At 37.1% G+C, this 12,058-nt stretch overlaps 1 protein-coding gene across 4 annotated transcripts in view; it reads right to left on the bottom strand.

The window, feature by feature from the left end:
• Positions 1 to 1,467: 1,467 nt before the first annotated feature.
• Positions 1,468 to 12,058, bottom strand: part of LOC121383045 (solute carrier family 28 member 3-like) — a 26,681-nt gene continuing 16,090 nt past the window's right edge. For 3 of the 4 annotated variants that reach the window (XM_041512808.1, XM_041512823.1, XM_041512815.1), the window contains 5 exons: positions 7,924 to 8,060; positions 6,884 to 7,052; positions 3,983 to 4,231; positions 2,803 to 2,983; positions 1,468 to 1,874 (listed from right to left, as the gene is read on the bottom strand). In XM_041512808.1, coding sequence (XP_041368742.1) covers positions 1,855 to 1,874; positions 2,803 to 2,983; positions 3,983 to 4,231; positions 6,884 to 7,052; positions 7,924 to 8,060 — 756 coding nt within the window. In that variant the 3' untranslated portion in view covers positions 1,468 to 1,854. Of the gene's footprint in view, positions 1,875 to 2,802; positions 2,984 to 3,689; positions 4,232 to 6,883; positions 7,053 to 7,923; positions 8,061 to 12,058 lie in introns of those variants that run through there. The other variant, XR_005959251.1, reaches the window with a different exon arrangement.

Below are 12,058 nucleotides of genomic sequence, written 5' to 3'. Positions count from 1 at the left end.
TTTTAGAATTTTGTTACACACACACGCACGCACGCACGCACGCTTACAAAATCCTGGATGCGCCCTTGCACTACACCTCTGGTTGGGTGTATTGAGTGACATTCTGTACAGTGTTAATAATAGTCTCATCTATGTGATCGTGCCAACCATCTGTGCTATGCATTGCTCATGTTTGAGTGTAGGATTGGTGGAAATGCTGCAGTAACGCGCCACACGTTGTAGGATCCATCTGCCGAGACGAAGTCCCGAGTGAACTAACTGGATTAGGTTTGCTCGAATTAAACGAAAATGCCCGAATATGGATTACAACATTTATTCATATTAGCATTACTACTAAACAGCTATATAGGGTTGCAAACGAATCTCTACGCATTTTTACATGGAATACAACTAATTTTGAGGGTAGAATGGTGGAAATACATGGTAAAAAGGTCTCTGATTAGCACATTTTCCCCGAACATCTGTATTATTTTTGCTCGAATTTGAGGTTTTGTTCCAGTCTCGTAGTCTTATTTTTCTCTTTCATTTATTGCATGACAACAGGTTGCTGAGGGATTTATGAGGGGTCATAGGCGTCTGAAAATATTGCTGTTTTTTTCGTTTACATGCCTTGATTCGTATCAGGATATAAATCATTTCGAAAAAAATTTAAACAAAACTTGGTTAAAATGTGTATAGTTTATTGTAATACAAATATAAAATTAAATGCATTATATCATAAATAGTCAAAAGAGGAAATGCATCTAAAATACAAGTAAACAATTCATATCAAAATAGTGAGATATTTGTTCCCATCTTAGGCTGGAATGGTTGCTAAAACATCTTAATGGAACTCCCATTTATTACTGCACGAAAAAGCCATCTTGAAATGTCACCTTATTATCAAGTGCCATTTCAAAAGTTACTAACAGTTTGTTTTCTTTAACACCACCACTAGGACACATAGATGAATTAACCATCGTGTTGCAATACGCCTACAAGTGATATCCAAAACACCTTATTTGATCATTACTTACATTACACACTCTCTCTCTAATATAAGGAGTTTTAAATAATAACGAATTAGAATGCTGTTGCAGCTACTTTTCTTAGCTCTAACAAGGCAGTCTTAAGACGTATTACTAATAAAGGTTGTGGTTTTGAAACTTAACCGAGGCGTAACAGCCCAACCCTAAACTTGTCACCATCCATTATAGCTATGGCTCAGTGATATGATTCTCTGGTGTAAGTTCTTTCAGGACAACGAACGAAGCAGGATGTACGTGGATTTGAAATATGTAACCGTTGTGTCTTGGGCTGCAAACATATTAATATACATGCAGTAATGACACGAGTGAGAGTGAGAGAGAGAGAGAGAGAGAGAGAGAGAGAGAGAGAGAGAGAGAGAGAGAGAGAGAGAGAGAGGAGAGAGAGGAGGGAGAGGGAGGAGGGGGAGGGGGAGGGGGAGGGGGAGGGGGAGGGGGGGGGGGGGGGGAGGGGGAGGGAGAGGGGGAGGAGAGAGAGAGAGGTGTGTGCGCGTGATTCCGTCTCGGCAGATTTGTGTAACTAATTGCTACTAGAATGACGGTTTACGACAGGAGATAACTTTCTTTCTTTCCTGAGTGTCGAGGCGTAAGTTAATCATATTTCTAATTCTCTTAAGTTAAGCTTGCCATGGAAGTCGTGAGATACGATATAGTGCTGCCTTCAACATATTTAAGTCTTTTCGAAGAAAGTCGATATTTTTAGTTTTTAGGTAGTCATGGCAGTGATATTACTGTTGGTTAAATTCTTTCCCAACAATGAACACAATATATCAACGAGTTTGAAAGACTTGGTTAAGCAGCAGCCGCCGCAGTAGTAGTTTTCGTTGGTTCAGTCATCTGCAATCATACCTTAAAAGAAGAAACAAATAACAGTCTTATGAGTAAAGTCTGAAAAAGCAATTATATCGTGACCTTAGAAAATACTGGAAAGTTCCCATTTAAGTATAACCTGTTCCAACTACTAGTTCTGTTCATTTTGATATTTGTTTTTAGTTCAATATAGTTCTTAAAATAAGGATGCACGATTTCAAGGGGCAAGGATTCATCATGTGATGACTACAATGTCAAAATGGGGAAAGAGACCATTAGGGGTGGGGAGAGACACTGCTCTAGAAGATTCACAAGCATGTTGTACGTAGTGATTATATTCAGTTGAGTAGTCAAACTTGAAGACTGTTGTTTAAAAAGGGTATTTCTAATGTTTCAAATAGCATAATAAAGTACTTACTATTAAACGGTACTAATATTATATGTAATGTATAATTACTGTGTGTCTCAATCTAAGTTTTTTACTATTATAATAACGTGTACTTAGTGTTTATCCCAGTCTAATTTACGCAAATAACTTTGAAACAAATAGGCCTACCTTTCTGTGTGCTTCAAATAAAGCATATTCGGGTCGTCATTAACTACAGATTCTACCAAATGAATTGGCCAACTCATGTACTGAACGATTCTACCAAATGTTTAATTGATAGTGTGCACCCATTCTCCGACTCGATACCGAGTACTCGTGTACTGGTATGCAGAATCCCACGTCCTGAAGGGGATACGAACCAAAGTCAGATAGGATTATTGACTGTGCCGTTCTGGCGAGTTGGCCAACTCGTGATTGCGTGCCAGTCTGAATTTGTCGACAGTGAACGCCAGTGGGGAATCGTCAAGTTCATGAGCTGAACAACTCACTTGTTGCAAAGTCAGTTCATAATGAACGCAGAGCTTTAACTCTCAGACATGTTTGTAATCTGATGCTATGCGGAATAATACTAGAACTCACCCGCCATACAGGCTGCCAGGAAGCAAGCGATAACTCCTGAACTGATGGCTCTGTTCACAACCGCCATTATGTCCTTTTTCCTAGAGGGCGCCACCGCAACAAGACACGTGATGAGGATTCCGTAGGATAGCAGGTCGGAGAAACCGCATATAGCGTAGGTCGTGATCATCTCGGAGTGAGGCTAGGTATCAACAATACAACATATCACATTGTAAGAAATTTCTAATGTAACATGCACGATTTGCACCTAAATCCCATCATAAAGAAAATCGGTCACTTGGTCATTAGGTGTCAAAGGTAACACAGCTTACAAATCTGAGGTTAATATATCATAAATAATGTAACTTAATGTAGACTTCATCATTTAAAAAAAGGTTAAAAAGTACAATGCATTTAACGTTTTTGTGTGAACGGCATTTAATTAAAGCATAGTTAAGTCTTTAATTTAAAGTAATACAAGCCTAGTATGGGGTCTGGCCTTTAAAAGTGTTATATGCACGAGCCCGCGTGTCCGTAGATCGAATACATCTATCGTTCCATATATATTTTCATTAGGATGTCCATGGACAACGCTTTGATCAAGACAAGAATGTGCGTTAACCGAAGTATTAAGACGACGCCACACGATACATTAGTGCTTCATAGAATCATGCGAGGATAGCCTATTGCTATACAGTTGACACTCATATCATACAAAACGCTCGGGAAAGACAATATCAATTCACGAGTACAAGATACACGGTATTACCGAGTAACGGGCTGGGTATTCTATTTATTAACCATTATCAATCTGTTATTTTATGGAAGATTTTCAAACGATATTGTTATTGAAAACACATTTTCACGTTGAGAATAAGAGACAGCATTGCGTCATAGCTGTAACGTACGTATCGCTGAGGACGCATGTTTATTGTTGACCTAAATGCTACCATGTAAACTGTTCGTAAATCTTCGTATCTTTTTTGAATAAAAAACATAGTTAGGGTTGTTTGTTGTTGCCCAACAGTTGTGACGTCAAAGCCTATAGTGAAGCACTGATTATGACGTCAAAACATATCTAGGGAATGAAATGGGCTGTTTTTTCTTTCCCAATATAATATAAGGGAAAGATAATTTTTCCTTCCCCACTTCTCTCTGTCCATATGGGTATATCTAATTATGACGTCGCCTTCATACATACCGTCATGACGCCTCCGACCAAAGTAGTGTTTGTGCGGTCAAGGGCAATGTCGCCATTACTGGTCCAGTGCCACGTTCCGTTGTACGCGTTCAGCAAGGCGCGGTTCTTGATGACCACTCCTAGGTCCGAGAATGCAACCATCTCGTTGACATTGAGCTTGATACCGAGAATACGAGCAGAAACCTGACAGTCTTCTGACTGGACGCCCATGATAAAGACGAATGGCCAGAACAAATAGGAGCAAATTATCTGTAATTATAACATACATTTCTGTTCAAATATTACATAATGCTTTTTTTTTTCTTTTTTTTGGTGGGGGGTGTCAAACACTGACACCCCCTTCCAGTGTTAAATGCTACGTAATGCTGGATCATCCACCCCTTAAAAAAAATTGGCAACGCTTGGAGATCCACTCACTTTACAATAAGTCAAGTGACGTCATTTATTGTGACGTTGCGATCTGGGAAAGTGCGGCTCATGTAAGTGTTATGTATTGACTTTTAATTGTTGAGTGAGACCTGCTAGTGAATATATTTATTGTGGTGTGAGACCTTTAGTTTGGTCGTTCAGGTATTTCCGGGAATAAAAGTGTTATACATGCAAGCGCCATGTTAGAAGTGTTGTGTTCACAAACAGATCTATTAAGATCGTTTTAAGGTCTCACTACACAGATCACTTCTGGGTGAGTTCATTGATGACGGTCCACTATAGTTCCTAACTGTGACAAAGTTATGGTTCACATATTCACTTCTAGGAAATGGTGAAGAATTAAAACAATGTGTATGTTTAATGGTAAGCCTTCTGGCTGTATTTTACCCATGCTATTTTGTAATATTGTTCATTGACCTTTTGGGACATTGGTGTATAGCACAAGAGACAGCCGGAGTGAATCGGTTAATGAACCACCTGTTCGGACCGGTACTACAGCCAGATGCGGTTATGTAGTAAAAAACTGAGACGGAAATGTTCTCAATTTTGGAATGAAAATAAATGTTTACATAATGTATGTTCGCAGTGGTGTATGTTGTTAGTGCCAACGAGAACCCGTTCTATTGGCAATCTTCATTTGAAGTTGGGCAATTTAACATAGGTTTCAATGGTAGATGACATCTGTGTAGTGAGACCTAAGTATCTACATAATATATTATATAGTTGTTTCGAGGGTCGTCCCTAGGGCAGGTAAATGGACAGTTGCACTCTTATCAAAAACAACCAAAAAAGGTGCTCTTAATTTTAAAAATGTAATTTTTTGGTCTAATTCCCTTTATTTAGCTACTCTGTCCCTATTCTTGGTAGTTTGGTTGTTGTTTTGGGGGGTTTTTTTTGTTGTTTTTGGGGGGTTTTGTTGTTGTTGTTGTTGGGGGGTTTTGTCGGGTTATTGAGGGTTTTTCTTTTGTGGGGAGTTGTTTGTTTCTTTTTGTTTTGGCTTTTTGTGAGGGGGTCTTTCTTTCTTATTTATTTGTTTGTTTGACTTTTTTTATTTTTTTATTTTTTTTAATCACTAGTTATTTTAGGCTAGGTACGACCGTCGTTCTTAGCCTGTAATTGTTGTTTGTGAAAGCAGCCAATCAAACAAACGGACAAACACTTTATTACTCCATTGGTCATATTACATGACATGACGGAGAAAATATTTGTCAAACATAGAAGAAAAAAAAAGTAACACATGAGGGATATGGTAATTTCCTGCAACATGGTATTTTAATTTTAAGAAGTTGTTTTTAAAATGATTGTTACAAATTGAGATAAGATTACTTAATACTGGCAAACTTTTACTATTAAACATTCGTGAACTTTTAAAATATTTGGCCTGAACAAACATTTTGACTTAATATATTTCTTACGAGTATCGACGAAAAATGGACAAATAAAAAGATATTATCTCGCCTTCATGTGAAATTCTTTAATCTCATTGGTTGTTTGCCGTTGGACAAATCTCTTATACCCCTGTGGGCGGAGCCAAATTCTCTTATACCCCGTCTGTAATTTCCAACAGTTTCTAGCCACCCCAGTTAATGCTAAAGCAATAATTAGATTATAAATAACATTAATAATCAATCAAGTATACATAATTAATTTTATTTTTACTATATTACAAACATTTGAAGTTAAAAACTCGTTTATCGATGGAACTATTTTTCGTCACTGGCAAGTGGTTTCGTTCGCGTCCGCGTGGTACGGCTCCGTTAATAAATTGTTAACAATTATTGTCTGGCGTTATTTTGATTATTTGGGGACGCGTCCCCCAAAAAAATTGTTCAAGTGCCCTCAAAATGTCCAAGTGCCCTTTTTGTTTGTAGAATTTTTTTTTTTTTAAGTAAACAATAATTATATTGTAGATAAATGAAATCAAGATTTTCGTGTACATGCGCAAGCTTGCAGATATGTGTCTGTGTTATTGAGTCTCAATGGGGCCCCATTGAGGTTCTAACGCGAGTGACGCCAATTTACTTCATTATTGCTAGTATATTATGACGTAGAACTGTAGGAATTCATATTAATTGTAAATATCAAAACTTGTAGTAAGGTGCCCTTTTGACGAGTCAATGTGCCCTTCTTTTTTGGTCCCCCCCTAAAAATATTTCCTGGATCCGCCCATGTTGACTATATGGTTTCACATGTCGGCAAGATAAATTCGTTGTAGAAGCATCTCTCGGGGTATATAGCTTTTTATGTACCCTCTGTGTGCACTTTTACCCCCACGCCTTCGGCTCGGGGTAAAAGAACACACAGAGGGTACATAAAAAGCCATATACCCCTCGTGATGCTTCTACAACTTATAATGATATTCATCACTAATTCATTTTGGTTACAAAGGGTACATTTCCTTTCTTTTCGTGGTCTCAGGTAACAAGAGTAGGTAATTTTATAAATTAATATTATATTTAATAATACAATCACCTGCAGTGTAATCATATCGAGTCCGACCCGCTGTCCCAGCCACACGAGGATGGCGTTGACGAGGGTGAGGAGGGCGACGTAGGCCAGGATGCAGACGATGATGTGGGCGAGGATGGTTATCACGCCGATCGCGCCATTCGTAGCAGCGTCGATAATCCCTGCGTTCAGTCTGAAAAGAGTTGCAACTTTTTTTTTTTTTTTTTTTTTTTTTTTACTTTTTTTCAAAAAACGCCACAAACATTTAACACAGAGACAACGATATTTGTAGATTTTTTGTTTGTTTTTCGATATTACAAACATGGATGTTGATGAGATGAATGGTGAAGTCGCAGTATTTCCATTTTGGTATGGGACTACTTGACAGGGCCATTTTTCACGCTTGCTGTCAGTTGAGCCATCTCCATATCATCCGAGCCCGGGGTATACGTAACCTGTAGTGCATGCCGGGTAATCATCCTCCATGTGGGGTCATACACTCGGGAGACACATCCATAATCGCACCCGTGAAGTGGGTGAAACTCAATGGGTGTGGCCTTACACTTACCCATTGAGCCTAGCGGTGCACTCACTCTGGGACGGAGAAAACGGTGACAATTAAAAGTGCTAGGATTCTTGCCCAAATCGCTCACCTGTCACACCTGGAGAGATGCCGAGTTATATGTTACACATGAAACATGGAGGAAAGAAATGTGTTTACGGACAACCCCACACTTCGATTAATCGATGGCTATTATTATTAGCCATAATTAGGTTCCAAAGACTTGGTCCAGAGAGCGGCATGTGAAACAGGACTACTCAGGACTACTAACTATTATTATACATGTACTCCCCATAAAGTCTGTATGAAAGAAATGTCCAGAAAGCGGCATGTGAAACATGACTACGCCTACTAACTATTATGTTGTCCCCATAAGTATTTGTATTAATAGCATGGTCGTATGACGTAAGTAATCGTGAAGCACTGGTCGAACTGGGGGAAATGTCTACAGAACCCATGTAATTACATAAACTATAAGGATACTGTTTTCTGAACCACTTACTCTTCCTGTTCTGTGTCTGGGAAATCCTCATCTTCATCGTCGTCACTAACCTTCTCATCAGGCCAACACAACTTAGATATCCCCAAAGCAGCTGGCGCGGATAGAAACGAAGCCGCAAGGAGATGGTATGGAGCCGCCTGTGTTAAAATAAACCACGTGTATTTTAGAAATACAGTTGAATCTCGTTCCCGTTGGCTCATAACCCCGTCGGTGCTCGAGAAAGTGTTCGACTTAACCATTAGGTCACAATTGTGCAAGTGTAACTTGGAACTTCTTTTTTGGTTCGAGCGTTGCGGTGTATTTGACCCAACGAGATTCATCATTTTTGTTTCATTATTTTCACCCCTGTATTCCAGGTAATGTTCAAGCACGCTGTCCTGAGAACACGCACCTCGGCTACCTCAACTGTACCCACTACAGAGGTTAATCAGAGATGTCTGTGTCATGGTCATGCTGGGTTTTTTTTTAATGTTTTTATTAATAAACAAAGTAATGCTGAAAAATGCTGTATTTGAAGTATCGTCCAAAAAAAAAATTAGAATAATAAATAGTTCGCCCTTCAACCCAGCCTCATTGATCAAATCATAGATTCACTCCTGTTATTAGTGGGTTTTGTGTGTTCATTACGCTCATCAGAGAAAATGATGGGGGACATGGATTTTTTAAACTGAAAAGTACGATTATTAAAATTATTTAGTAGATAACAAATTATTTTGGACAATAAAGAATAATATGTTTCATGGGGACTTTCTGACAAAATAGATGTTATTTAATACGAACTGGTTAAACTTAATGGCTACCTTGTAAATTAGAAACCAGGCAATGACTCTTAAATGGACAAGGTCATGTATGTAAATGTTACAATGTTTGACAATGACAATAGCAAACGCAGAGTTCCATCGCGAGTTCGGTGAATCAGTGGCATGTTTCTGTAGAAGGTTCTATAATTTAGATTCGGGAACATTTTGAAACATACTTTTATATCACTTCAGAAATATGGTGGCTGTGCGATATGTCAAAGATGGTCATAGGCGTACGGGCTGCCATTGTTGTAAGGATGCAGACTGGCTTTTGCCCGAATTAAACGAATTTGCCACGAATCTGGATAATAACATTTATTTATATTAGCATTACTATCTAACAGTTATACAGGGTTGCAAACCAATCACAAATAATTTTTACATGGATTATAACTAATTTTGAGGGTAGAATGATGAAAATACATAATAAAAAGGTCTCAGGTTAGCACATTTTCCCCAAATATCTAACCAATCGTAGTAATCCAACCAAAAAGTACAGGAATCTCATGTTGTTCAATACTCAATTAGCTACCATTAACCTGTTTGCCTTACAAGAAATGAAAAATTTCATACAAAACAAAATGCACACATAACTATTACCTACAGCAATTGTAAACATTTAAATGAGGAGGAGTTTGTTAATGATTTACTAGATACCCCATTTTATTCTGTGGAATTTGAGGTTGATCTAGATATTTGCAAACAATTATGGTACACAATTTTCAACAATGTATTAGACAAGCATGCCCCATTAGTTACAAAAAGAGTTAGAGGAAAGAGCAGCCAGGTTGGTATTCCTGTGAAATAACAGAAGCCAGACAGTTACGAGACATATCACAAGTTAGTTATGTGGGGATGAATATACGGTGTGGAGGAACAAAACTAAACAAATTACAAAGCCAAACAAAACTACTATTCTGCTACGGTGAATGACTCTAGGAACCCAAAATCATTATGGAAATGTATCCATGAGCTAAATCCTTCACATGTATCAAGTCCAGCAGAGATGCAATCTGACAATGGAACAGCACTTAAGGATAAGACAGACATAACAAACAAATTTAATGACTTTACTTCTTGTAATGAGCTTTATAATGAGCTTAAAAACTTAAATGTCCATAAATCATCTGGAGATGACAACTTAGGTTCACGAATACTTAAGTTAGGTGCCTTGGCAATTGCTTCTTCGTTAACATTTATTTTTAACAAAATAATAGACAGTGGTATTTATCCACAATGTTTTAAAAATGCTAAAGTTACCCCAATTTTCAAATCTGGTGACAAAACTGAAGCTACAAATTATAGGCCAATATCTGTATTGCCAACACTGTCCAAATTAATAGAAAAACATAGCTCCAAGCAATGTTATGATTACTTAACAACATTTGACCTTTTACACTCATCCCAATCAGGTTTTAGACCAAAACACTCATGCCAAACAGCACTTATTGATATAACTGATAAATGGTTACATGAAATGAAGGAAGGAAATCTAAATGGAGTCATATTTCTTGATTTCAAAAAAGCTTTTGACGTGGACCATTCAATTCTGATTCAAAAGTTAAACATTTATGGCTGCAAAGGGAATTCTCTTAACTTGTTCCAGTCTTATTTAAGTAACAGAACACAGCAAGTCACTATCAAAACCTAAGTCCATTATTTATGGTGTTCCACAGGGTTCAATACTAGGACCTCTCCTCTTTATACTGTACATAAATGATCTTCCACTATACATTGACATTGTAACACAAGTATGTATGCAGATGATTCAACAATGTTCATGTCAAGGAAAACTGTTACTCAAATTTAAGATAAACTACAGCAAGATCTGAACAGTGTAGAAAAATGGTGTTCCTATAATAAAATGTTCATAAACACAAAAAGCCCAAATATATGACTATAGGAACAAGGCAAAAAGTTACAATCCAAAATGATATTTCTCTTATAATAAATTCAGAATGTCTGCAACACACTGATTGTGAAAAACATTTAGGAATCAAAGTTGATAATAATTTAAAATGGACAAATCAGGTTAAACATGTGTTCCTTGATCTTTAAACGTCTGTATATTTTATTGAAAATCATTAGGTATTTAAATTTAGATACAAAAAAACTTTTCTACAATGGGTATATTTTACTACTCATTGATTACTGCTGTGTAATTTGGGGAAACTAATCAGAATGGATTAGAACGTTTATTAAAACTGCAAAAGAGAGCTGCAAGGATGATATTAGATGTATATATGATAACCATGTCACCTATATCGACTTCGCTGAGATCGCATATGGCAAAAACCATGTAATTTTGTGCCGGCTGCCATTTTGACTTTTTATGGAATATTCTTCAAGAGGGGTGAAAGGATATGACTTAGTCTAACAACGTCATAACATGTTATGATATAAAAGCAAACGTGATGACGTCATATTAATTTTATTATTATTTAAAAAAAATTAATGATATCACTAGAGATCATTAATTTTATATTAATTATGTCACATACTTTGGAGGCTTTCACACCTCTTGAAGAGTATTCCATAAAAAAAATCAAAATAGCAGACGGCAGAAAACTGCATGTATTTTTCCCTATGCTATCTCATCGAAGTCGATACTGGCGATATTGTTACAGTCTCATATGTGGAATCTGTGTCACTGTAATGGTTTTTTCATAACTTGTGTCTGGACAAAATGTGGGGGGAATGTAACGGTAATTAAAGGTAGGAGAGTAATTTATTGTAGTTGTTAACAATTTGGTTCGGACTTTAGATCCTTTACTCCATCTGCCCCACTATTTAAACAGTTAAAATGGATGACAATGGAAACACGAATCCACGATCACAAATGTTTACAAATTTATAAATGTATATGCAATGAAGCCCCAAACTATCTTTCAAACTTAATAATATATGTTGGAGAAAACAATCCCTACAACCTTCGAAATGTAGAGGATAGAAATCTATTAATTCCAAAACCTAAAATGTCTTTATTTAAACATGCTTTCAGTTACCCTGGACCAGTACTTTGGAATAAGTTACCTAAAGCTATCCGATCATTGCCAAATACTGCTGCTTTTAAATATAGACTCAAGAAATATTTTCTAAAATATCATTTGTACATATGTTTATTGCCATATATGTATTTTCTATTTGTTCATACATGTATGTATTGTAATTCTGTATTGTTTGTACCTGAGGGCCTCAGGGAAGATTAGCTTTTGCTAACTGTGTTACCCTCATTAGATAAATAATTTATTATTATTATTATAAATATCTGTCATTTTTACCCGAATTTGAGGTTTTGCTCTAGCACGGAGGGGGGGGGGGGGGGGGGGGGGGGG

This window comes from Gigantopelta aegis, chromosome 2 (genome assembly GCF_016097555.1).
Source record: "Gigantopelta aegis isolate Gae_Host chromosome 2, Gae_host_genome, whole genome shotgun sequence".
Lineage (NCBI taxonomy): Eukaryota > Metazoa > Mollusca > Gastropoda > Neomphalida > Peltospiridae > Gigantopelta > Gigantopelta aegis.
This window is presented reverse-complemented; position numbering and strand designations above follow the sequence as displayed.